A 26,905-nucleotide genomic window follows, 5' to 3' on the forward strand; every position below is an offset into this window, starting at 1 on the left:
CGCTTTATCACTTCAGGTCTTACGTGACTTATTTGTCAAACAAAGGGGCTCAGATCTTTTCCAGAATCGGGGGCCCTTGAAGAGGTGCCTCAGGGGCCTCTGGGCAAGTCAGCCAGGGCTCTAGGACCTGCTGCCCTCCGTCAGAGACACCCTGTGCCGCCTGCTTTCCACATTGGCGCTCCTGGCTCCACAGGGCTGGTCCCTGTGAGAGGTGGGGGCTCAGCCAGCCCACCCGACTGCAGGGTGCCCTTATTCTAGGATTCTATGGCGTTTCCTTCAACAGCTCTCATTGCAAGGGGGTTCCTCATGTATTTTATTTGGAAATAGATCAGTCTCATAAATTATAAAACATCAGACACAAAGAGATGAGTAAGAATCGGTGGGGAGCGTGACTCCCTCTGGGGATGTCAGCTTCTTGGTGTTTGATAAATGCTAATAGAGTGCATGACGACATCAACAATCAATCGGTGTCATATCATCTTATAGCTGTAAAAAGGCTAAAACAAAACCTAACACAAAAAGGCTGGACGCTATAACAAGGTGGAGAGTTGTAGAATCCATGCAGAGATGCTCTTTCCAATAGTGCTCCTGGGCTTCCTGGTCCACATGCCTTAAGGTAAAGCCAGGAACGAACATCTGCTCCTTAGGAGAAGACGAAACTCAGACTGCCTGGATCTGAAGGTCCCTCCTGGAGAGTGGGGACAGGCCTGTGACCTTGGGGGTCAAAATCCAGCACCTGGTACATCTGGGCACTCAGGGAAGCATCTGAAGGGCGGGCATGGATTTGTGGGTTTCTGGACACGGGACGTCTTCTCAAGCCTCCGTGCCTTCACGCGAGTTCCTCCCCGAGCCTGGAATCCCTCCTCCCAGACAACGCTGCAGCTCCTCCAAATGTCAGTGGGAGGGGCTCCTCCCTTGGGAAGCCTCTGGCCACCTGCAGAGAATGGAGCCACGCCCCCGCTCCTTCCCTCTGCTCCCCACGCACCTCCTTTATGGCTCTCAGAGCACCATGACACATTTGCACTCACTTAGAGAGCCTGCACATTCTTTGAAACAGCTCTCTTCCCACATGGGACACGGTCCTCTGTCCACAATGCAGCCACACATGGTATGGAGGTCAGGAATATTAGGATATAATCAAGAGGGCTTCCATGAAGGCAAAGTTGTCATATCTTATTATGAATTATACATCTAGACAGAACAAGACCTAGTGCTATCCATTTGCATGTAGCAAATGATCTTATTTATATATTTTCAGTCATTTGCCCTATTATTTATTGCCTTTTTATTTCATAGGTAGCAACATTTTCCAGCAAGCATTTAAAGACTGGCCCCTGTGAGCTGCATTGTGAGACGCGGCATATGGGAGATGAAGGCTCAGAGGATGCATCTGTCTTCTGAGGAGCTGGTGCAATCTACCTGGGAAGAGCCTGTCCACACAGGCAGAAACTGCACAGCAGCGAAAGGCTGCACACCAGGCAGTGCCTCACCAGCATCTGTAAAGACAAACCCAGTCCTGGGCTTTACATGCAGAAAGGAGTCTGGCCTTTGAGAAAAAGTCGTGATGATTCCTTGTGGAAAGTAAAACATCACATGGCAACTGAAGAATGCAGCATGTGGACTAGACCTGGAAGAATCCAGTGTTCATCTGTGCTTTATCCATGTGAAAATACCACGGACGGGGCAGGGGGCACGGATGGGCCTCGGCCCAGGCCCTACATCTAGCTAGAGCCAAAGCTGGGGCTAAATAAAAGTATTCTAACTTCCACTTTCCAAAATGTTGCCAAATTTGAAATCTTTGTGTCCAAGCCATTTTTTAAATTAAGGTCAATCTGCTTAGTGTAATGCATTTATAAGTGGCATGAAAGAAAACAAGACTGATGTTGCCAACATTCTATTTGCCATCCCAAACTCAAGTTTCAGCCACATTAGCAGAGGTTGCTCAGGAAAACCTCACATGAGCTCAGGAGGCTCCTCCCAGGTGCTCATGTCTCTGCGGCTCCTCCCACAATGGACCTGCCTCCCTGGACCCTCCTATGCATGTCACCTGAAGCTCAGGAGGTTTCTCCTGGGTGCTCAGGTCCTTGAGGCTTCTCTAGCAAACACTCACCTCCCTGCACCCTCCTGTGCATGTCGCTGGACTTCTAGGAGGCAGGGGTGGTGTCTAAACTGGCAGCACCTTTGCCTGGCTGTGCCTACGACGTGTGCACTGGGCCTCTGCCATCGGGCTTGGTGCACCCACACTGGCTGGTTAGAGGCAGGCAGAAAAAATGAAAGGACTCCCAGGCTCTTGTTACACAAACTCCCAACAGCCACTTTGGGCCTAAATTTCTATGATTTTGAAATTGAAAGGCACGTTTATACAATGATCCGGACCTAGAACTTGAGTACAGGGAGACCTCAGAGACTCGGTTCCAGACACTGCAATCAAGTGAACGCTCCAATAAAGCGACGCACACATGTGTTCTGGTTTCCCAGTGCACTGCAAGAGAAGCTGAGTAACAGGTACAAACATACAGTCTGACAGAACAAATACGAACAAGGCTAGATGGATCAGTAGGGTGGCTGTAGCTTACAATAATGTATTGTGTATTTCAAAAAAACTAGAAGAGAATAATTTGGATGTTTCTAGCATAAAGAAAAGATAAATATTTAATGTGATGGATATCCCGCATACACTGATTTGATTTCCACAAATTACATGATATACTAACTTATCACAGGTACTCTGAAACTACTGGCATCTTACACATCAGTAAGATATGAATTGCATTGTCCATCATCTTCTGTTGATTTTTAAGATAGAAGGTTGCATCATACTCATACTTTGCATGCATTTTTCTATGGTGAGGATGTTAATCTAATGTAGCCTCTGTCTATCACTAGTGCCTGTATAGTTCCTAACCCCAGGGAGACACCAAAATCAATTGTTGAGTAGATTTTTAAATAAATACATGCATATTTGACAAAAAGTTATGGAATATTAAATATGCAATAGTGTTATGTCTAAAAATAAATGTATATACCTGAATTTAAAAATATTCTATTGCTAAAAAAGTGCGAATGATCACCCGAGCCTCCAGGGAGTCCTAACCTTTTTGCTGGCTGAGGGTCTCGCCTTGATGCCAGCGGCTGGTGACTGATCTGGGTGGTGGTGGCTGAAGCTTGGGGTGGCTGTGGAAATGTCTTAAAATAAGACAAGGAAGTTTCTCACATCGACTGAGACTTCCTTTCAAGAGAGATTTCTCTGCAGCACATGGTGCTATTTGATAACGTTTTACCCACAGTAGAACTTATTTCAAAATTGGAGTCCGTCCTCTCAAATCCTGCCATTGCTTTATCACCTAAGTGTACGGAATATTCTGAATCCCATGTTGTCATTTCAACAGTGTTCACAGCATCTTCACCAGAGCAGATTCCGTCTCAAGAAACCACACGCTTCACTTATCCCTAAGAAGCATCTCCTCATCCATTTGGGTTTGATCCTGAGATTGCAGCAATTCTGTCCCATCTTCAGGCTCCACTTCTAATGCTAGTTCTTTTTCTGTTTCTACCACATCTGCAGTGACTTCCTCCGCTGAAGTCTTGAACCCCTCAAAGTCGTCCATGAGGGTTGGAATCAGTGTATTTCAAATTCCTGTTAATGTTGACATTCTGACTTCCTCCCATGAATCATGAATGTTCTTAAAGGAACTTAATGGCAACTGGAATGGCAAATCCTTCCCAGAATGTTTTCAATTTACTATGCCCATGTCCATCAGAGGAATCACTGTCTATGGCAGTTGTGGCCTCATGAAATATATTTCTTAAATAATGAGACTTGAAAATTACTTCTTGACCCATGGGCTGCAGAATGGATTTTGTGTCTGCAGGCATAAAGCCAGCATTCACTTCCTCATGTATCTTCATCAGCATTCCTGAGTGACCAGGTGCTTTGCCTATGAGCAGTAAAAAAAAAAAAAAGAAAGAAATATATTTTTCCCCTCTTGGGCAGTAGGTCTCAACAGTGGGCTTAAAATAGTTACTAAACCATGCTGTAAACAGATGTGCTGTCATCCAGGGCTTTGTTGTTTTATTTATAAAGCACAGGCAGAGTAGAATTAGCATAATTCTTAAGAACCTTAGAATTTTCAGAATGTAAACAAGCATCAGCTTCAATTTAAAGTCACCAACTCCATTAGCTCAGAGCAAGAGAGTCCACCTGTCCTTTGAAGCTTTGAACCCAGGCACTGACTTCTCCTCTCCAGCTATGAAAGTCCTAGATGGCCTCTTCTTCCAACAGAAAGCCGTTTTGTCCACATTGAAAATCTGCTGTTTAGTGTAGCTGCCCTCATTAATGATCTTAGCTAGAGGCTCTGGGTGACTTACCGCAGATTCTCCATCAGCACTTGCTAGTTCACCTTGTACTTTTAAGTTATGTAGACAGATTCTTTCCTTAAACCTCATGACCCAACCTCTGCTAGCTTTACCCTGTTCTTCAGCGGCTTCCTCACCTCCCTTCCAAGACTGAAGAGAGTTCGAATCTTGTTCTGGATGGCCTCTGGCTTAAGAGAACGCTGTGGCTGGTTTATCTTCCACCAGACGACTCCAACTTTCTTGGCAATAAGGCTGCCTCACTTTCTTAGCATTTGTGTCTTCACTGAAGTAGCAATTTAATTTCCTTTAAGGACCTTCCCTTTGCGTTCACAAGTTGGCTGTGTGGCACAAATGGACTCGCTTTTGTCCTGCCTTGGCTTGTGGCACGCCTTCCTGTCTGCGCCTAAGCATTTCCAGCTTTTGATTTAAAGTAAGAGATTGCGCCTCTTCTTTCCACCTGAACACTCAGAGGCCGCTGTGGAGTTGGTCATTGGCGTGATTTCAGTATGACTGTGTCTCAGGGAACAGGAAGGTCTGAGAAGTGGGAAGGGGTGGTGGCCTGGCCGGCTGGCAGAGCAGTCAGAACACACAGCTTTTACGGATTAAGTGGACTGCCTCACGCAGGCCGCGGTGTCCGGTGCCCCAGACAATCACGGTAGTTACATCAAAGGCTACTGATCACAGGCCGCCATCACAGACACGACAATAATGAAACTGTCTGAAATACTGCGAGAATTATTGAAACGTGGTGCAGAGACACTGAGTGCACACGTGTGGTTAGAAAAACGGCGCTGCTGGACTCCATGGTCAGCGTTCCACAAAGCTTCAGTTTGCACAAATCAGGCAAACGTCCATGAAGCAGGCTGCAGTAAAGTGGGTGTCCCGCTAATGGCAAAAGTTGTTCTAAGAAAATGCCTCCAAAATAACTTGAATTATTTTTATTTTTTCCTCCAGAGTAAAACAAGGGTAACATTTTCTACTTTAAAAAAAAATCTTCAGGGCAGGGATGGGGGGTTGGGGAGGTGGGGAGAGATAGCATGGGGAGAAATGCCAGATATAGGTGAAGGGGAGGAAGGCAGCAAATCACACTGCCATGCGTGTGCCTATGCAACAATCTTGCATGTTCTTCACATGTATCCCCAAACCTAAAATGCAATAAAAAAAAGAAAAAAAATCTTAACTAGATTTATTTTGTGTTATTATACATTTTTAGATGATATTAAAAAAAATAGACTGCATTAAGAACTTAAGAATAATAGAAAATTTCAGGGCTTTGGGTACAAAGGCTGACCCACAGAGCCCTCCTTCTCTCCAGCCTGCATGTTTCCCTGTCATGCAACACTCAATAAACAGGTGTCTGTGCTCCCCAAAAGGCTTCCCGGAGGCAGGTCTGAGGTGCCTGGGACAAGGCCCCTGGGGCAAGGCCCTTGGAGTCCCAGGCAGGGAAGACTGACAGTGTGGGCACAGGGAATCGCCATAAGCAGTGTTGCTGAGCAATCCTTCCTGTTCTAGGACACCGATTCTCCATTTATCTGGGGTGAAAATGGCTGTGACAGCTCTCAAATCATCAGCATCCAGAAAATTACATTCACCAGAATATTCTAATCGCCGGCAGCACTGCTACGCAAAGAGCTGGGGACTGTTTCCAAGACCCGGTGATCAGGCAGGGAAGAGGAGGACCCAGGCACTCTGTGACTTGCAGAGGATGAGCTCTTTGCTGGGAAGGACCTGGAGTTTATTGGGGATGGGGGAGGCTGGGCAGAGAGGGGTCCCATTGCCCCTGCACTGGTGCGGCCCTTTTTCACACGTGGGAAGCCAGGGAAGGCCATCTGTCTGCCTTGTGGCATCATAGCTGGTGACTGGACAGAAGAAGCCCCCGCCATCACCCCGATGTTAAACCAGAGGCCTCAGGAATGTGTGTGGGCACCACTGGCCGATTCAGGATTCAGGAGAGCTGGCAGGGGACACGCAGATGCCCAGAGCTTACGGCTGCTTTTCAGTGGCCCCATCTGGGCAGCAAGCAAGGGACTCAGGGAAAGGCTTTGTCGGACCTGCAGAGCATCTGCTCACAGACTCGAGGCTGTCCAGGCCCCATGTGAGATAGTGACGTGCCTGGCAGCCCCACAAGGGCACCAGGACTGCCTGCTTCACTATGCCCTGGGACCTGCACTATGGCTCTGCCTGCTGGCTCTGGGGTCTAGCCACTCAGCTCCCCTTGCAGGCTCCTGTGCTGGGATCAGGAGGCCCTGACACCTCTGGAGGGGCACGAGGTCAGTGCTTTCTACGTTCTCCTGGCAGGAAGCATCACTTCTGCTGGGGGCCTGTTCCTTTAGTCAGCTGTGGCAGAAACCACTCCCAGGATCAGCCTGGGAGTCAAGGCCTCCTCTAACACCAAGTGAGCGAGATCATCCCCAGGAAGGAACGGGTGTTGCTTGACTGGCTCGCCACTCTTTCTTCTAGAATTTTCTAGCAAAGTCACTGTTAAACAACATGATCACTCCTTTAAAAATGATCCTTTTAAAAAAAGACAATTCTGTTTTTGAATAAGAAGTAAGCAATTTGAAAATCGTTATATTTCCTATGATCTATGGTGGGATAACAGGACAGTCCTTTGATTCTGCTGGTGGAGGTGTAAACAGGTCTGATCTTACCTGAGAGAGGCTCTCCCGGAAAGAGAACCCTCCCTGCCCTCCCCTCCCTCACCCCAGCGATTCTCCTCCTGGTAATCCATCCCAGGGAAGAAAAAAGATACATAAACATTGTCTGCAGAGATACTTTTCCCACTTTATGCACAATATGGAGACGTTTTATGAAAACTAAATAAATTTGAACAATAAAAGAATTGCATAAATAACATTTCAGCCCCAGGATGAAAGCTAGCCATGAAAATGAAAACATTTCATGGCTATTAGGAAACAAGCTCATGTTATAATTAATGTTAAGTGAAAAAAAGAAATACAAAATTACATCAATCATATGAGACTAATTCAGAAAAAAAGCAAAACTGTCTTCAAAAATCAAAGGAAAAATGTAGCAGTGGTAACCCATGCCTTGGCCAGATGTTACACTGTGACTTTGAAACAATAGATATAACTTGTTTTCTTCACCTTGCAGCTAGATATGCTGGTAGTGGGAGGCAATGACCACCAGTAGCTTTTTCTTTTTTAAATATCAACAGTTTTTGGGGTACAAGTGGTTTTTGGTTACATGGAGGAATTGACAGGATAGGTCATAACAGCCTGCCATTCGCACTGTGGGGTCCTTCACCATTTCATTTTTAGTCCTCACTTAAGAAAATAAGCATTTTCCTCTCTTTAATCTGCACAGCCTTTGAGCTAACATATTTCCTTTGGTTTCTGTTGCCAATACAATCCTCTGGGAGAGTCAGTGAAGAACATTTAAGAAGCAAACTCCTTTTTAGCTTTTCGGTTCTAACATGTTTCAAATGTTGAAAAGCCCGTGGTTGGTGCCCTGTCCCCTGTGAGGCCTGCGCTGTGAGTGGGGCTGCGTCCCCAGGGCAGTGCCCACCTGGCCTGTCCGGCCTTCACGGTTCCCTGCATCTGGGGATGTGCCCAGATGTGTCCTCTGGGAGACGGCCGGGGTGAACTCGTGCTAACGGGCCCTGACTCAGTGGTTCAGCCCCAGGAATCTCCTCTGTGGGGCCTTCACCTCATCCCCCTTTCCTCATTTATTAGAAATCAATTTGGGTTAATTTAAGAAGCTTCTCTGCCAAGACCGTAGCGGCCTCAGGGAAAATTCAGTTCATCAGTCACTCAAAGCACGTGCACTTTATCCTAAGAATCCGATGAGCGCTTTCTGTGCAGCTGCAGCAGGGACATGGGGTCTGATTGGAGCTGGAGGAAGGAAAGGTCTTTCCGGGTGGAAGAGGACAGGGTTGCGAGGCGCTGTGGCTAAAGGTGGGGTGTTTCACTGTAGCTGGCGGGATGGGGTGCAGCGAGGCCACCGGCCCCGGGAACAGCATGGTCCTTGTAGGGTGTCGCTGTTGTTACTACCAGGATTAGGAGGCAGCAGAAGGGCCTCGTGCAGGGAAGGGACGGAGCCTACACTCCACTCTCCCAATGCGTCCTGCTAGCTGTGTGTCCTCAGCGAGCCTGGGAGGAGAGGGGCTTCCCCGGGCCCTGCATGGCTCTCTGCTCATTGCGCCCCAGGAGGAGAGGAGGGGGCAGGAAAGAGGAGAGGCCGGAGATCTGCATTCCTGGACACAGTCACCTCCACCCACCCGGCAAGGAAGCTGTGTCTGGGGTGCTCAGGAAGGCCGGAAGGGGGGTACACAGCTGAACCCTCCTGCCCTCAGATCTCAGCCCCGCTGAGGTCGCCTGAAGCTCTGGACCCCCGGCCCTCCCGATGATAAATGCAGCCATTAGGATTCACTACCTTCTGCCCTCTCCATGCACCCGCTTCCCTCCCCGGCTCCCCAGAGAGCACCCACAGTTCATTCAGAAGCACGAGAGGCCGTGGGGTTGGTCGAGGGAACAGCGAAATGATACAGGCATTGTCGAATTGCTATGCATTATTTATGAATAAAATTTCTTCCAAGATGTTCACTTTCCCCTACTCTCCTCCCTAGAGTTTCAGGAAATGCATCCACTTGTAGAGAAAGCTTGTCTCTGGCTACGTCAAATAGCGCATTAGATAATATTCATGGCCCTGCAGTGTGGCTACTGAATTACAAGGAATGGATCTTTGAAAACCTGTCGCTTGATGTAGGGGAGCTCAGTTTCCCTCGGCAGGAGATGGAGGGTGCCTTTACCCTAATGATGCCTCCAGAGGATTGTGAAGGCTCCAGTCCGCCCAGCCCCTGGGCAGTCCTTTCTGAATTAGGATAAGCGAGAGCCCTAGGGTCCTGCAGGGTCTCTGGGTCGCATCCGGATTCCCTTCCAGCTGAGCTGCTTTTGCTGTTGGCTACTCGTAGGCTCTCGTTAGGCAGAGGCTGCAGGGCACACACGCTAGGTGGCCACAGTGCCTCGCCCACTCTGACCCTGTCCCGTCCATCAGGGACATGTGGACGGCAGATGGGTAGGGGGGTGGCCCTCAGCAACCCAGAGCCTCTGGGCCTCTCCCATGGGTGCAGCAGAGGCCTGGCCCCCGAGGTGCTTCTGGGACGCCCCAAAACAGGTCAGGCTGAGTCCAGAGAAGCTGCTCCTCAGTCCCGACCCCACTCCACAGCAGCTGTCCCTTCCTTCCTCAGAAAATAGCCAGCTGCACTGTTCTTAAACACTGCGTTGCCTGCCAGCTACATGCATCCATGGTAGGAACAGAAGTGAACCAGAAGTCCCTGGTTAGAAATCACCTCCAGCACCGCTGGCCTTGTCTTTCCCACTCTGTGACGGCACTGAAAGTGAAGCAGGACTCCAGTGACACTGGGCACTGGCAGGGGACGGGGCGGGCAGGCGCGAGGAGTTGTGGGGAGACCCCACCACCCTTATGCGGACTCAAGGTCTGTGAGCAGCAGGCAGAGTGTGCGCTGGTCTTTGGGTTTGTCTATGCCGCTGGCTCTGTGTGTGAGTTGTTCACCAGGGTGCGTGCTGGTCTTTGGGCTTGTCTATGCTGCTGCCTGTGTGTGGGTTGCTCATGCAGGAGAAATTCCTCTTGTTCCCATTATCTAAAGATGCTGTCTCATTAGGAGTCCTGGCCAGTTTGTTGGCCACGATTCTCAAACTCAGGAAGTATCAGAATCAACCCTCTGGAGGATGGCTAAAACACAGATTGCCAGTCCCGTCCTCAGCTTCTAACTTAGCTGGTCTTTCTAGCAAGGTCCCAGGTGCCACTGATGTTCTGGATTAGGGAACTCGCTTTGGGAACCCTGGCTCTGGGAAGGTGGCCCTGCCTTCCTCTCTGGAGGGGTCTCCGTGGTTCTGAGGATGTCCACTTTGCTTGTCCATGGCACTCGGGATTGGCTGTGGGATTCTGGTTCTTGGTGTCTCTAAAAATCTCTATAAGGCTTCTAGAGAGGCCTTCCTGCAGCCCCCTCGACACTGAGGGCAGCTGTCCAGCCAGGAGTGGCCACAGCCTTCTCCCAGGACAGAGGTCGAATGCAGCAGGAGGTGCAGGAGGATGGAGCGAAGCCCTGAGTTAGGTCATCCTGGGCACTTCCCCTCAATGCCCAGTTCAGGTAAGACAATGATTCCATGTTGTTTTCACCAGTGTGAGGTGGGTTTCCAGGTACTGTAGCCGGCAACTTCCTAAGTCACACAGAATCTTTCAGATGAAAACACTAGCATAAAATATATTTCCTTTTAACAAACATCAAAAATACGCCATAAGCCCAGCACTCTGAGAGGCTGAGGCGGGGGGATCACTTGAGCCCAGGAGTTCCAGGCTGCAGTGAGCTATGAACAAGCCACTTCACTCCAGCCCAGGGGACAGCCCGGGGGACAGCGTGAGACTCTGTCCCTTTAAAAAAAATTAAAAACACGCTCTAAGATGCATTACATGCTTTGCATGCATTAAATCCACGGAATTAATCATGCTGCATTCACTACACTACTCAGGCCATGCCCTGAGGTGTGTCTGCTGGGGCTGACACTATAGACAGGCACCAGGCAAACTTCCTGCTTAGGATGATGGCCAGGAGTTAATTTTGTAAATAGAGGACTCATTGTGACAACAAAGGCTGACTGCTACCACCATCTAAAAGACAAGCCCTTGGTCCACGCACAGTGGCTCATGCCTATAATCCCAGCACTTTGGGAGGCCAAGGCAGGCAGATCACCTGAGATCAGGAGTTCGAGACCAATCTGGCCAACATGGTAAAACCTCGTCTTTACTAAAACTACAAAAATTAGCTGGGCTTGGTGGCGGGTGCCTGTAGTCCCAGCTACTCAGGAGGTTAAGGCAGGAGAATCACTTGAAACTGGGAGGCGGAGATTGCAGTGAGCTGAGATCGCTCCACTGCACTCCAGCCCGGGCGACAGAGCCAGACTCCATCTCAAAAAAACAAACAAAACAAAACGAAAGAGAGAAGGCCTGAAACTTGGGTCTGCAAATCCTACAGGCACTCAGGCCTCTGAGCTACGGCAAACCTGGACGTCACCTGCTTCATTCTCTTCTTCACCCAGGTAAGCCCCTCAGAATGTCCACTCCATGTGCAACTGTGCCATGTTGTCAAACTCATGTTAAAATATGCATGCCCTACCTTCTGATTTATAATATCGGTGACAAATCGTAAAAGGACGGGCGTGCATAAAGCTTACGGGTCGGTGAGGTGTACACAGTGATGTCTCATGCAGAATGAAGAGAGCTATTTATTGTCGTGGATTCGCGGAGGGAAGAAGAGACAGCCTGGTTTGGAGGCTGCGTGCACAGAATTTTTCATACACGTCCCACAGAGCGCCCCGCCGTACAGCAGCCGCACTGCAATTAGAGCGTCCGCAGACGCTGCCGTGCATTCCGCGCACCCAAGTGGATCTTCATTTTTCACATGCAGGGCCTTACTAATTAAAATCAGCTTTGCAATTAAATGTGGAAAATTGTGTTAAACTTTCAAGCGTGGTTAGAAAAAAATGCAATTATTTTTAGGATATTTTATTTTAATGCAAATGAAATTTCTATCTATGTGAAACTGGTAAAGGGGACATAGGGGATTCCTATTTCTCTCTGTGTCTTCCTCTGTTTCTTCTTTTTAAATTTATTTTTGGATTATAGATGCTCCTCTCAGTTGCAAGTTGCAACGCTCCACTATCTCTCAGCCAGCACCTGGCTCTGTTCCAGGGCTTTTAGTGAGTGCTCTCTGTCAAGCCATGAATAATACAGACCCCAGGCTGTTGGCAGACTCCAAATGAGGCGTGCATACATCAGGAAGCAAGCCCTCGACTTGAGCTCCAGAACAAGCCCCTGTGAAGACAGGCAATTATTCACCATGCTGTGCTACAGCACTCGACTGGCAGGCGGGAGGCAGGCGGGAGGCAGGCAGAATGCAGAGGGCCTGAGTGAGGGCGTGCACCCCAAGCCAGATGGACCCCAGTCAGGTTCTCATGACAAAGAAAAGCCATCACTTGAAGATTTTAAAGTGTCAAGTCAAATGATTTGACTCAGTGTACCCAGCATTGGGAAGGACGGAACAGCATCCCAATAGCTGTCACCTAACTTTCGGGTGTTTGTTGAGCGTGCAGAGGCTCTGACGCTGCACTGCAGGGTCAGTGTTTCCTCAGAACCCTAAGCTCAACAAACAAATAATGGAAACAGTCCAGTGAAGCCTAAAGGGGAGTAAAACCCATTAAATTACAGAAATAAATCCAGCGGGCCACAAAATAGACACGTGAAGAACGAGGCATTCCTAGGAATCTCCTCTCTCCGTCGGGTGCTTTGGCAGCTCATACAAAAATCACCATTTGCAAATAAGTGTGTCCAATTCATTCCAAATGTCTTAGCACGCATGTCACTATCACAAGGAAGGCTTTCAAATTTCTGTAATCAGTTAATATTAATCTGTAATAAATATTAACAAATGTTGATTATTCCTATTTCTAATTTTTCTTGGGAAATTTTAGGAAAAGGATTTCAGAACAGCAAGCTGATCATTATCTTGATGATTAAATTTCATTTCCATAGACAATTCCATTCTAAACACCAAGCTGCATTTGTCGTTAATACAATATTTTATATCAACATGGAAAGTCAAAAAAAGAAACAAGAAAATACTATGACTATAAGGCCTTAGAATTCTCATCTTAGTCAAATGTTCAAAAATAGATTGTTGCAGACATGTTGACGTGGGATATTTTAGCTGGATGCCAGCATCAGTTCATGAAATATCCCGGATGAAGAACAATGTCTCTTTAGCAGGAATTTGAGCCCCACTGAACAGTCAGCTCCACAGGCAGAGGGGAGGGTGTGCTTTCTTTCAACATGTTTTGCCCTTCCAGGAGATAGCAGGCTTTGGTATGGGGGTGTTGCTGGGAAATGCTGAGGCTCCCGGCCTCACCCTGTGATACTCCCCTGCTCTGCTGCCTGCATCAAGCCGTGAGCTCAGCAGCAGCAGCTGTAGCTCCTGGGCCTCCGGCACTGATGCAGTGAGGCTCAGATCATGCCGTCTGGGCAGATTCACTCTACCTGTCTCCACGGGGCCTTCCCTTCCAGCACACTGCTACGAGGGCGAGAGGAGAATCTTCAGCAGCTTCCTCAAGGTCAAGGTTGGTCACTTCCTCCTAGGCCACTTTTTCTTACCACCTAAAACAATAGCGGGAGGTGCGTGGGAACGGCTTCTGTCTTCCATGTTTTAGATGCCTGGAGGCCACGCCAGGCTGACTTGCACCATTGGAAGGTCATAACACAGGAAATTACTCTTCCTTGATCTTAGGACCGAAACTAAACCTGGATGCCTGAGGTTTGCTTTGTGAGCTTGGTGGCTGGATGGCAGGTTTGAGGCACCAGCGCCCCCGGCCACCTCTCAGTGTGGTGTAGGAACACGGAGGCGCTGGGAACGGCTGAACGGACGGAGCCACGTGCATAGCCACCTAACCACAGGCGCAGAAACACAGGCGGCCGTGTGCAGAAAAGACCACGTGAGCAGGTTCACTCATGATGTGAGAATTACTTCTAGCCCTGCTTCTAAAGGGCACCGTGTTTTTGTGATATTTATATGCTAATATCATAACATAAAACCTCAGCTGGGGAAAACAAAGGGCAAATTCAGGTGTCTGGCTGATAGTGATGTTTCTGAAGATAAATATTTGCCATATTTGTTGGCTTCCTAGGAGGCCTGGCCCCAATGACTTGTATCAGGGCCCAAAAATGTTGACTGAGCTTGGATCCCTGTTGGGCAGTGAGTGGAAACTGAAACATTTTTTCTTCAGTGCCAAGGGTGTCTGTGTCTCTAAGGAGCCGACTTGATGCTTTTACCAGATCCTGGAGCCCTGCCATTCGCCTTTCTCACTTGTGCTTGGAAGCCAAATGTAACACCACATTCAGACCCCCGATGTACCTCCGGCTTTCAGTAGAATTAGGGGTTCCTTTTCCTTATGTTGTTCCAAATACACATTTGATTTAAGGTGTAGCTGTACACAGGCTTATCGGTTATTCCATATTCTTTATAGACTATTAACGCCATTAAATCACTATGGAGATTATCCTTTGTTCAAAGACATGATTTAGAAGTTAATGTAGAACATCCAGTAAAATACATATTTTAGCCTAAAAAACGTTAACCAGAGTTTTACATTGTGAATTCCTTCTTTATTTTCTTTCTCAGGTATTAAGTACTGGTTAATTCTCCTCTATTCTCAATTTCTTACAGGCCCACAACCATGCAACCATCACACTAAAAAGAAAGTCCACGCCAGCCGCTTTCAGAGAGACCCAGAGTACCACTGAGGCCGCGTGGCCAGCCATGCAGATCGCCAGACCCCACAGCTTTCTGAGACCCACATCGGGTCCTGCAGCGGTGGCAGAGACGGGAAAGCACAGCCCCTAGGAACTACCACAGCGTCTGTCCTACAAAGCAACAAAATTGTAAACTACAATTGGGAGAAACGCTTGATTTCCTTAAAAATCTCCTATGCTGAAAAGTAAAGTCTATAAGGGAGGCCAGGCACAGTGGCTCACGCCTGTGATCCCACCATTTTGGGAGGCTGAGATCGGTGGATCACTTAAAGGCAGAAGTTTGAGACCAACATGGTGAAACCCTGTCTCTACTGAAAGCACAAAAATGAGCCGGGCATGGTGGCATGCACCTGTGATCCCAGCAGTTTGGGAGGCCAAGGCAGGTGGATCCCTTGAGGCCAGGAGTTCGGGACCATCCTGGCCAACATGGTGAAACACGATCTCTACTAAAAATACAAAAATTAGCTGGGCATGGTGGTGTGCCTCTGTAATCCCAGCTACTTAAGAGACTGAGGCAGGAGAATCGCTTGAATCTGAGAGGCAGAGGTTTCAGTGAGCTGAGATTGTACCACTGCATTCTAGCCTGGGTGACAGAGTGAGACTCCATCTCAAAAACAAAACAAAACTAAACTAAACCAAATCCCAGAATAACCCGCATTGTTTTATCACTTGGTATTCTTTTCCTAAGACAGAAAACTTGATTTTTTACATTGCTGATGCCCCACATGTACGTCAAGTTGTTCCTGGCAAGTTCCAACACATCAGCACCTCAAAGTACTAAAATACCAGGTTTTTACTTGGCTACTGCAGAAGTAATGTCTGAGCAAAATGAACTTGTAGCCTTAACGTAAACACATTCACTGGAAAAATGTATTGTTAAAAGATCACAAAATGACACGTAATTTTATCAGAACCACAATTTGGGCTTCTACTCTTTTGTCCTCGTTGGAAAAAGCCTGGTGTTCTGTTTCCATCAGGAACCTCACAGCAAGTGCCAGCCTCACAGCCATGATCACAGAGTATGTGCTGGCACATATGGGCAAGAAGAGCTGCGGGAAGGGGTAGGTTTTGGAGTCAATCTTTCAAACCCAGTACAAAGCAATGCCAGGGCTGGGTGTGGTGGCTCACACCTGTAATCCCAGCACTTTGTGGGGCTGAGGCAGGAGGACCACCTGAGGTCAGGAGTTTGAGACCAGCCTGGCCAATGTGGTGAAACTCCATCTCCACTAAAAATACAAAAATTAGTTGGGCATGGTGGCAGGTGCCTGTAATCCCAGCTACTCAGGAGGCTGAGGTAGGAGAATCGCTTGAACCCAGAGGCAGAGGTTGCAGTGAGCTGAGATCAGGCCACTGCACTCCAGCCTCTGCAACAGAGCGAGACTCCATCTCAAAAATAAAAAAGAAAATAAAAAGTCAGATATAACCAGAAACTTCCAAATTTAAAATAGAAATAGTCATAGATGTTAATATATCCATGAGTCTTACCCAATACATCAAGGAACACATTTTAAGAAAATTTTATCTTCTAGTTAAAAATGACTGATAATACATAGACACAAAATAATAAGGTTTAGAAAACCCTCAGTGAGATTCCTCTCAAGAGAATCTCACACAGTGGCAAAACGTTTGAGGTGGTTTTACATAATAAGGTCTGCAACTCTCTTATTTTAGATCAGAGGAAACCAAAGGCGGTAGACTGTAAGGAAATTGTCCAGAGCTCCTGGTCCATTAGTGGTACAGTGCAAGCCAGCATCTGGGTCAGGTAACTGGGAAATAGTTCTTTTTCAACTATACCACATTAGCTCTTCTAGACAACTATGTGTATTAAAATATTTGGCATTCTAATAATTACATACAACATGAGCCATGGTCAAAACGATGACTTCAGGCCAATCTCCATGATGAACACAGATGCAAAAATCTTCAATAAAATACGGGCAAAATGACTGCAACAGCACATCCAAAAGTGTATCCATCACGATCAAGTAGGCTTCATCCCGGGGATGGTTCAGTATACGCAGATCTATTCATATCATGAAAATGGCCGTATTTCCCAAAGTAATTTATAGATTCAACAGTATCCCCATCGAGCTATCAATGACCTTCTTCACAGAACTGGAAAAAACCACCTTAAACTTCATAGGGAACAAAAAGAGAGCCCATATAGCCAAGACAATCCTAAGCAAAAAGAACAAAGCTGGAGGCATCATGCTATCTGACTTCAAACTATACTACAAGGCTACAGTAATCAAAACAGCATGGTACTGGTACCAAAACAGATCAGAATAGAGGCCTTGAAGGCAACGCCACACATCTACAACCATCTAACCTTTGACAAACTGAAAAAAAACAAGCAATGGGGAAAGGATTCCCTGTTTAATAAATGGTGTTGGGCAAACTGGCTAGCCATGTGCAGAAAGCAGAAACTGGACTCCTTCCTGACATTTAACACCAAAATTAACTCCAGATGGATTAAAGACTTAAACATAAGACCTAACACCACAAAAACCCTAGAAGAAAACCTAGGCAAAACCATTCAGGACATAGACATAGACGTAGGCAAGGACTTCATGACTAAAATACCAAAAGCATTGTCAAAAAAAAGCCAAAATAGACAAATGGGATCTAATTAAACTCCAGAGCTTCTGCACAGCAAAAGAAAAAATCATTAGCGTGAACAAGCAACCAACAGAATGGGAAAAAGTTTTTTGCAATCTACCCATCTGACAAGGGGCTAATATCCAGAATCTACAAATGGCTAATATCCAGAATCTACAAAGAACTAAAACAGCTTTACAAGAATCAAACAACCCCATTCAAAAGTGGGTGAAGGATATGAACAGACACTTTTCAAAAGAAGACATTTATGCGGCCAACAAACATATGAAAAAATGCTCATCATCACTGGCCATTAGAGAAATGCAAATCAAAGCCACATTGAGATACCATCTCACGCCCGTTAGAATGGCGATCATTAACAAATCTGGAGACAAAAGATGCTGGAGAGGATATGGAGAAATAGGAACACTTTTGCACTGTTGGTGGGAGTGTAAATTAGTTCAACCATTGTGGAAGACAGTGTGGCAATTCTTCAAGGACCTAGAAATAGAAATTCCATTTGACCTAGAAATCCCATTACTGGGTATATATCCAAAGGATTATAAATTGTTCTATTGTAAGGACGCATGCACACGTATGTTCATTGCGGCACTGTTTACAATAGCAAAGACTTGGAACCAACCCAAATGCCCATCGATGATAGACTGGACAGGGAAAATGTGGCACATATAAACCATGGAATACTATGCAGCCATAAAAAACGATGAGTTCGTGTCCTTTGTATGGACATGGATGAATCTGAAAACCATCATTCTCAGCAAACTGACACAAGAACAGAAAATCAAACACTGCATGTTCTCACTCATAGGTGGGTGTTGAAAAATGAGAACACGTGGACACAGGGAGGGGAGCACTACACACTGGGGTCTGTTGGAGGGGATTATGGGAAGGACAGTGGGTGGTAGGGAGGTTGGGGAGGGATAACATGGGGAGAAATGTCAGATACAGGTGACCGGGGGATGGAAGCAGCAAACCACATTGCCATGTATGTACCTATGCAACAATCCTGCCAGAATTAGTAGAATGCACCTTGGTTAAACATATGAATGTTTGAAATTATTTGGAAATGTCATGGTTTTTCCTGTAAAACTATGGCTATAATATTATATCAAGCTCACACCTAATTAAAACTTTTTATAACTGTACATTTAAAAATAAGTAAAAGGGTATATTTGGATTGCTCATAACAAGCAGGATAAATGCTTGAGGGGATGAAAACCCTACCTTTCATGATGTGATTATTTCACATTGCATACCTGTATCAAAATATTTTATGTACCCCATAAGTATATACACCTACTACGTATACATGAAAATTAGAAAAAAATAAACTTTTAGCCAAATTTAATTTTATATAACAGTGTGATAAAGTCTGACTAATGAAGAGATGATTGGGGAAAATGAGTTTTCTCATCGGTGACTAACTTCTTTTGAAAACATAAACAATGAAGTGTTTTAGACTTTTAGATTAAGTGCTGACATACACATTTCTTCATAAAATAATATTTTAAGTTAACTACTTATTTCAATTACGTAATTCAATAATTTACTATTTTATACAATAACAATCATAATATAATTGACAAAATGTAATAATTGAAATTGCAAAATTATCTGAAAAATAGCCCACAATCCTTTGGTCTGTAACAGAGGAAATCAGACAATCATTTCATGAGGGACCTCCATTAAACATTCCCTGCTGCTGCAGATGCTAGCATGAAGATTTGGGAGTAGTTTGGAATTTTTCCTTTGATTTTACTAAAGAACGACGAAAATAATTGCTTGATTTCACTCGTAAGTTAATGTTTCACTGAAAAGGAGATGAAACGCAAGGCCATGAGGAGAGGCCACCCAGACGTGTGGCAGAGGCACCTACTTTAGAATCAGCGTTGCAGCTGGGTCTGCTCACTGAGGGTTTGCTAGACTGGAGTCACCTTGGTCTTAAAAGTCAAGCTAAAAGCATATCCTAGCCTGTAAACTCTTTTCCCTCATCATAATTGAAACCTTTCTATTGAAAGCACATCTTCATGAATAGCATAGGGAAGAAAATGCTTACCAGAAAAACATCTAAAGGACTGATGTGTAACTTACAGTCAGCCATAGGCATATAAGATATAATGCTGCCATGATACATTCTGACAATCATCACCTACCCCCTTAGTTTCTAAAGGTCTTCCACACCTATTCCTGCCACAGACCTGATGTGCCGGTATTTGCAAGATCGATGTGATCACTGAAGTCCCAGCCTTGCCAGCTTGATCTGCCCTGACCTTCACCTCTAGATGTAGCCACCCAGATGTAAGAATGGGCTTAGTGTCCCAGGATGAACCCTGTTAAACGGTGGAAGTGGAGTCTACCGACAGGTCAGCAGGTCACATTTTAATTGACCTTTCATTGTGTAGCATCTGCTGCTTCCAGAATGAGGAAGTGCAGAAGGAGAACTGGGGCTCCTTGGTAAGGAATGGGAAGCTCGTAGGTGGCTGTGTGCTGAGCGCCACGTATGCAGGTGGGAAAATTAGGTTGAGGCTGGTCTGAATGTGTGTCACCCTTAGGAGTATCACCTATTCTGCCCACGAGATAGAACAGCTTATGTTTTGAGAACCTTGTCAAGAGACAAAGACCGACTTCCAGTGAGAGAAGAAAGAGAAAGCAGAATGTGCATTGCTTTCCAAGCACACCTGCCCACACATTTCATCATTAAGACTGGGTCCCTAAATAAGTCACTTTAGACAGCACATTGTGGAAAAAAGATGCAGGCATTACCTTCTGTGTCTTGCATATTTGCCACTGACATGACCACTGCCGTCGCAGCCAGGGGTGGGACAGCTGCAACAGGAAAGAATTGATTACACAGTGCTGCAGGCAGGCAGGTGAGATGGAGCACGGCCGTCGCAGCAAAGAGAAGGAGGGAAGCCCAGACACAGGAGAGAAATCACACAATCCAAAGGAGGGGGAATTTGGGAGGCTTTTTACGAGCAAGTCTCCGGGGAATTAATTTCATCAGTGCAGCAGGGCGTGAGCAAGCTACGGAGGAGCTCAAAAGTGCAGCGTGCCCATTAGAAGGCGTGAGTTTTCCAAACCGCTAATGGGGAGGTGTTTTACCCACATGGCACTAACCTGAACAGCTCTTGGATGGCTGGTTCCACGGGAACTGCAGAGAGATGGAAACAGATAAACATTTACCATCGATCACCAGCGCCCCTCTTCCACAGAAAATTACCGAAAGGGTGGTGTGAAGTGAATCGAGCCTCAGTTCCACAGGAGGAAGGCGACTCTGAGCCGGCCTCAGGAAGCAGAGAAGCACGGACGTACCTCGAACCCCTTTGGACCGCGTGCGATGCCGCTTCTCCTCGGTGTCCACCTCCATCTGGGGATAGATGAGCAGCCGTCAATGTTCTCATCCTGCCTGCACCAGCCAGCCCCACAGGGACGGCTCGCTCCCGCGGGCATTTTAGTGATGGGGCTTTCATCCTGTTTCACTCCGTGAAGGGAAGCCCTCTCCAAGGGCAGAGGGTGGGTAAGACGAAGGTCAGGCAATCTAAATGAATTGTTCAAACAATTACAAACAGACCTTCATCTTGAAGGGAGCATTTAAGCAAGAGGCCCTTGCCTTCCACAACGGGGCAGATTTTGAGGAATCTTGAAGTGCTATCTAGTTCCTCTCTTTTCAAGGATTTGATGAAACTACTGTGTGTTTCTGAGTTGTACTTTGTACCAAGAATATAACAGATAGCCAAGAAAGTAAAGATATATACATATTTATTTATTTATTTATTTTATCTATATGTATAAAACATATTTATATGTATAAACGACATATATTTTATACATATAAACCTTTCAGTTACAAGAAGAATCTAAATATTATATATATGATATATATTATAAATACACACACATATATTGTATATATATAAATATATAATATTTAGATTCTTCTTGCAACTGAAAGGTTTAATATGATTAAGCAGTTAAGTACGAGGCGTAGGTATAGTGCAAGGGCGTTACCACCCGGGCTCACTCTTGATGCAGTTTAATTTGTGGAACACAATTGTCCTCCACATTTATCTAACTTGCTAGGTTTCCTTTGAGGTGTCTAGATGCTCTACTCATAGGAACGGACACATCTTACACTTGGGACATTACAAATGCTTTCATATATTACTTTGTGGGACCTACACAACAATTTCGTAAGGAAAGTATATTTATTATATCTATGTTATACATGAGAAAACTAAAATTCAACCACCTGCATTACCCAAGATGCTTTGAGTAGAAGGTTTTGGAGTAGGACCAAAAATCACGTGTCTGTATATGTTCTCTTTAAGCCTCAGGGGCTTGATGTTTCGTGGTGGATATACACGAGTGCATTTGTTCACCACATATTCCCACAGCATGTGAAGAGTTTACACATAGCAAGCTGCGGAGCAGGAGAGCTCTACTCAGGAGACAGGAACTGAGAAGAGATGAGCAGTGGGAGCTGGCCAGAGCCCCGCTGGATGGCCTGCACGCCGGCTGACACTGCGCACCAGCCACTTCCTCCAGATTTACAGGAGGAATGTCAGAATTGAGTGAAGAAGACTTGTTAGATGCCTGTGGCTCTATTCGATGCAGACTCCAGAAAAGAGCAGGGTGGACCTGCCGCTGAAATAAACCACAGGACTAGGGAGGTGCGACTCACCAGACTGCTACAGCACGAAGGGCCCAGAAATCCACATGGACAGAGCCTGATTTAATGTTGACGTCAACAAACCACCAGCTATTCATGAACACTGTGGCTGAGGATTATGATATCGGGGGTAAAAACATACATGTAATAAAAACACAAGCTCACTGAAGGAGCTAAAAATCTCTTAATGGGCTATCTCTATGTACAGACATAATGATGTACCAGATTTAACATCAAAACAAGAATTTCAGAAAAGCAGGAGCCAATGGGAAGTGGATGCCAAGGAAGGTTGCTGGGGAAAGTTGTGATCCATGAGGACCGTTTGTTTAGATGTGAAAGGAAGTAAAAGAGACGGCCTCTATGACTTGTACCTTACCTAGAGGCTTGATACACAGCGACTGAGTGAATGAGTGAATGAATGAGTCCAGCTGCTGGGAATGCTGCAGGCCAAGGAGGTGCCTGAGGCAGATGTTGGAAGGACGATGTCCGATCTCATGCAGGTGGCGGGCCTGAGCCAGGGCCACGTGCAGAGCTGGAAGGGCCGTCCTGGGAGACCCTGCTGGTCCAGCTGCATAGACAGATGCTGGCCTTTCTCAAGCGTGGGGACGGCCAGTTGCAAACACGTTTTAGAAAAAAACAAGTTATTGGCAGCTTGAGAGAGGGCACAGAGGGGCAGGCAGAGGAGTCAGGAGTAAGCTGGGAGGAGGCTGGCAGTGGCCTAAGAAGCAAGGGCTTGGGCCGTGGCCTGACCGCATCTGTGGCTAGTCGCACCATTGGCCAATTCGGGAACATAATTGTCCGAGAAAGGAAGAAAAGGGTTTAAAAACTTTCTGATGGAAGAACCCACACAACGCAGTGGTGTATCTGGCAGCTTTTGGGTTTTCTGTCGTTTAAAGATATGCCTAGGATATGAAACTCTGACTGCAGCCACATCATGTGGATCTGACATTTAAACAAATAGCACCCTGGGTAACTCATCAATGCTCTGAAATTGCCATTCAACATGAAAACATTTCAAAACACACAAAATTCCAGCAAAGGTATCTAGGGCCAAAGTGACATGAGGCAGAGATGAGCTGAGAATCAAGAAGCCTGAACTGATGGCGGAAATGCCATTCACATCCACAAGAAACAGAGTTTCCTGGGGTCCCCTGCCCTTGTCACAGGATGGGGGATGCAGAGATGCTGGGGTAAAAGTGTATTCTTTAAGGAATCCAAAATTGAGTTAACACCTGGAATGAGGGCCCATATACTGAGGAATGTTTTCCGTGGGGTGTAATGGAGCCTCGGATGTGCCGTATCTAACCCATCCTAAGGAAGGAGAAAGAGAAGGTTCCTGGAGCAACCGAAATTTGGGCTGAATTTTAAGGGTTAATTGGATGTTTCAGGTTAAAACAAACCCCAAAAAACTGTGGTGAGGGTGTGTTCCTCACAGAGGGAACAGGATGTGCAGAAACCCAAAGGCTTGGAGAGACTGGTATGTCCAGGAGGGACGAAGCTGGGGCTGGGGTGGGAGTGCCGGAGTCCGGCTTGGCTGTGGGCTCCCTTCAGCCGGGCAGTCTTCTCTAAGTTCCTCGTGGAGCAGGGCCAGCCACACTCAGCCAGCACCCAGCTTGCTCACCCTGATCCAGCATCTCATGAATAAACCAGCGTTTATGATTCTGCTGGCTGCAGCTTAGGGAGAACCTGTGTCCAGAAGCATGGTGTAGCTAGCTATCCTTGGCGGGCATTACATCGAAACCTCATTAGCTGACTGCTCATATGGTTTGATAAGAATTGTTTTATTCTTATAATTAAATTCTTCATCCTTTCAGTAATTTTTGTGCATGTAGGGGCAACTGTATTTTTTTTCCAGTCAGCGAATTCTTCCATTAATCAGTTGTTATAGAAATCGTACCCCCCCCACACTGAAATACTCCTCTTGCTGAATGTGAGATTCCTACCACAGTCTGGTCTGTGGTGGGACTCCCTGTTCCCTCCCCGCTGGTTTCTCCCAGCACAGTCCTGTTTGGATGACAGCAGCTCTGCAACGTACTTCCTCTGCTGAACAAGGCCCCCTCGCCACGAGCATGACTGGAGATGCTTTGTAAAAGATGCCGAGCACAGCACTAAACAGATGGGGGTTCCCCATTCTTTCCCTTTCAGCCAATGAAACCCGAATCTGAAGGGTTTCAAAATGGTTTAAAATTTTACATTTACATAGCTGTTCAATAAGTGCCAACTGCCAGCGAGTTTCAGATTAAGCACAAAGCATAAAACGTATGGTCTGAAATGCCAGGAGGTTTTCATTTTCTGATGTGTGCACCCGCCGGCGCGTGGTCCTAGGGCCGCTGGCCCTCACCGGCACCCCCACACTTTGTCTCTTCAGGACTCCCCAGCCCCTCCCTCCTGCCCTTCCCATCTCTCCTACCCTCCCAGAAAGAACGCCTGGGCTTGTTTCCATCCAGGGCCTGCCCACTACAGGAGACTGTCATTGGCAGCCTCAGCACAGGTCCATTTGGATTCATTCTTCTGGTGGCCCCAGGGCCTGACTGCAAACTTCACTTAGTGAACCTGTGAAGGACTCAACAGCATTTTCTAAGATATCACTTCTGATCTTCCTTGGAACTGGAGAAAGCTCACCTCAGTTATCATTGCTGGGGTTTCTGATGAACTTTCCAGTAATTTACATTTAGAAAATCACCCTTAAATCTCCACTTTTACATTGATCCTTTTATTTGGAAGTCCAATATTTATTTTTAAAATAAGGATGTTTTCTAAGAAGATTTAAAATTTGTTTTATACAAGTCTTGAATTTAAGGAATCTATTTGGGGCCAATAAAGCTGTCAGGGGTGACTTATGAAGAGGGAGCAGGTGAATTAGTTTCTAATATGAAAACTTTACATTTGGACTCAGGATTTATTTTGTTACTATGATCTTCCTTCTCTTTTCCTTCCAATAAAAGGGATGCTTTCCTCAGGTTGGGCCTCAGTGAAGAGATTATAATGCCTCTATATTTGATACCTATATTTAGGGACAGTGTATCACTCTGTCACCCAGGCTGGAGTACAGTGGCAGAATCATAGCTCACTGTAGCCTTGAGCTTCACTTCCAGAGTGGCTGGGACTACAGGCATATGCCACCATGCCTGGCTGATCTTTTTAATTTTTGTAGAGCTGGGTCTTGCTCTGCTTCCCAGGCTAGTCTTGAACTCCTGGACTGCAATGATCCTAGCCTCGGCCTTCCAAAGCTCTGGGGTTCCTGGTGTGAGCCACAGCATCTGGCCAAGATCTAATATTGTAAATGCATGAAAATTTCATAAAGTCAGTAAAATCCCGCTGAGTCCCCAGAGGCTGCTTTCTGATATCAAGTACCACAGTAGGCCACAACTGTGAACCCAGGAGGAGCTCACTTTGGGTCCCAGGCCTGCCAGAGACCAGCAAGGCTCTCCTAACCCGCGTCTCTAGCCGCAGGGACGTGCTCTCCCCTCCCCCACAGAGTCCTTTTGCGGGAACCAGGCATGGGGGCCTGGATTCAGGCCGGGTTACAGACAGCTCCCACTTCGAGCCCAGAACCTGAGCTCCAGGCCTCCCTCCCTGCCACAGTCACTCCTCCATCATCCAGGAAGCAACGTCCATTTTGCCAACCAGCCGGACCCTGCCTTTAAGCTCCTGCTGCTCAATTCGCCTGCTTGTCAGCACCATCAAGAAGAGGGGATGGGCCAGAGGTCAGTCCTGGCCTCTGTGAGGGGTAAGGAGGGCTCGGGAAGGAATGTTGAAGAGAAACTGGAAGTCTTGGCAAGAGGCCATGCAAGTATGTAGGTCTAACCAAATTCAGGGGTTTTCCCAAGAGAGCTTCTTCCCAGGAATTACTCCTTCCAAGGTAGCAGGGAGCTGGGCAGCCTTCTACAACCCTGCATCATAGAAAACACCTCCACTTCTTAATTCCAGCTCCAGAAAGTCTGGGCTCCTAAAAATACATCCATGAAGATTAGCAAGGATCAGAATTTATATTTTCTAGTCATCCTTGAAAACTGTTTAAATGGAGAACTACAATAATTAAAATTTGTTTTCTAAAATATGACAATATTTTCTGCTTTTTAGTGAAATTAATGTAGTGTAAATACATTAACATTTGGGATTTATATCTGATACTCATATTTTAAAAGGATAGCATTTTATCAGGTCACAAAAGAGAAGATATGAGTGGGTTTATAGTTCATTGCATCATGGTTTATAATTGTTAAATTATAAACAGGAAAAAGAGGCTTGGTTTGTCTGCTCCTAATTTTTCCTTTTCCTCCTTTCCATGTTTTTTTATTAATGTGGATGGCAATTCGTGAAGCCATCTTCTCGAGGAATGAGAGCCCCATCCCTGGATCTGTCCCTTTCACCCCGTCGCTGTGTACAGGTGTTCCTGTTTGGTCGGGCAAGGTTGGTGCCAACAAAGTCAAGAGAAATTAAAATGAGAAAATAAAAATGACCTTGGCAAGAACAGCGAAGATACAGCTAAGGCTTACTGGCTGTCTGCTGCTTTGCGTGCTGATCTTGACAATCTCTGGGGTGAAACAAGGTAAAACTATCCATCTGTACTCAGGTATAAACATGATTTTGTAGGTAGCATGTTTTAGAAAATGAAAGACAGTATTGGAAATAGCATATTTGAAGTTGATTGGAATGAGATTTGAAAGTTAATTGTTTTATGAACTAGTCAATAATATTTAGTAAGCTTCAGATCTGTGGCATACAGGAACGCTCAGGAAGATATTATAAAACATGACCTTGACCTACACTGAAACAGAAAAAGCATCCCTCTACCCTTCTTTGGTTATGAATTCTCTTATAGCAAAGAACTAAAGAGGTTTAAAAATGTGTATAAAATCAAAGTAAGTTTGGACTCTAACATGTCTTAGCCTTTCTCCTGATTCAAGTCCCCAGTGA

General features: G+C 46.1%; 1 protein-coding gene across 11 annotated transcripts in view; it reads right to left on the reverse strand.

The window, feature by feature from the left end:
- Positions 1-26,905, reverse strand: part of MYT1L (myelin transcription factor 1 like) — a 251,956-nt gene that overhangs the window by 161,053 nt on the left and 63,998 nt on the right. For all 11 annotated transcript variants that reach the window (XM_037733293.1, XM_017514051.1, XM_037733292.1 and 8 more), the window contains exons 3-5: positions 20,629-20,683; positions 20,434-20,467; positions 20,080-20,142 (exon numbers count right to left, since the gene is read on the reverse strand). In XM_037733293.1, coding sequence (XP_037589221.1) covers positions 20,080-20,142; positions 20,434-20,467; positions 20,629-20,683 — 152 coding nt within the window. The remainder of the gene's footprint in view (positions 1-20,079; positions 20,143-20,433; positions 20,468-20,628; positions 20,684-26,905) is intronic.

This window comes from Cebus imitator, unplaced genomic scaffold, assembly GCF_001604975.1.
Source record: "Cebus imitator isolate Cc_AM_T3 unplaced genomic scaffold, Cebus_imitator-1.0 Scaffold512, whole genome shotgun sequence".
NCBI classification, from domain to species: domain Eukaryota; kingdom Metazoa; phylum Chordata; class Mammalia; order Primates; family Cebidae; genus Cebus; species Cebus imitator.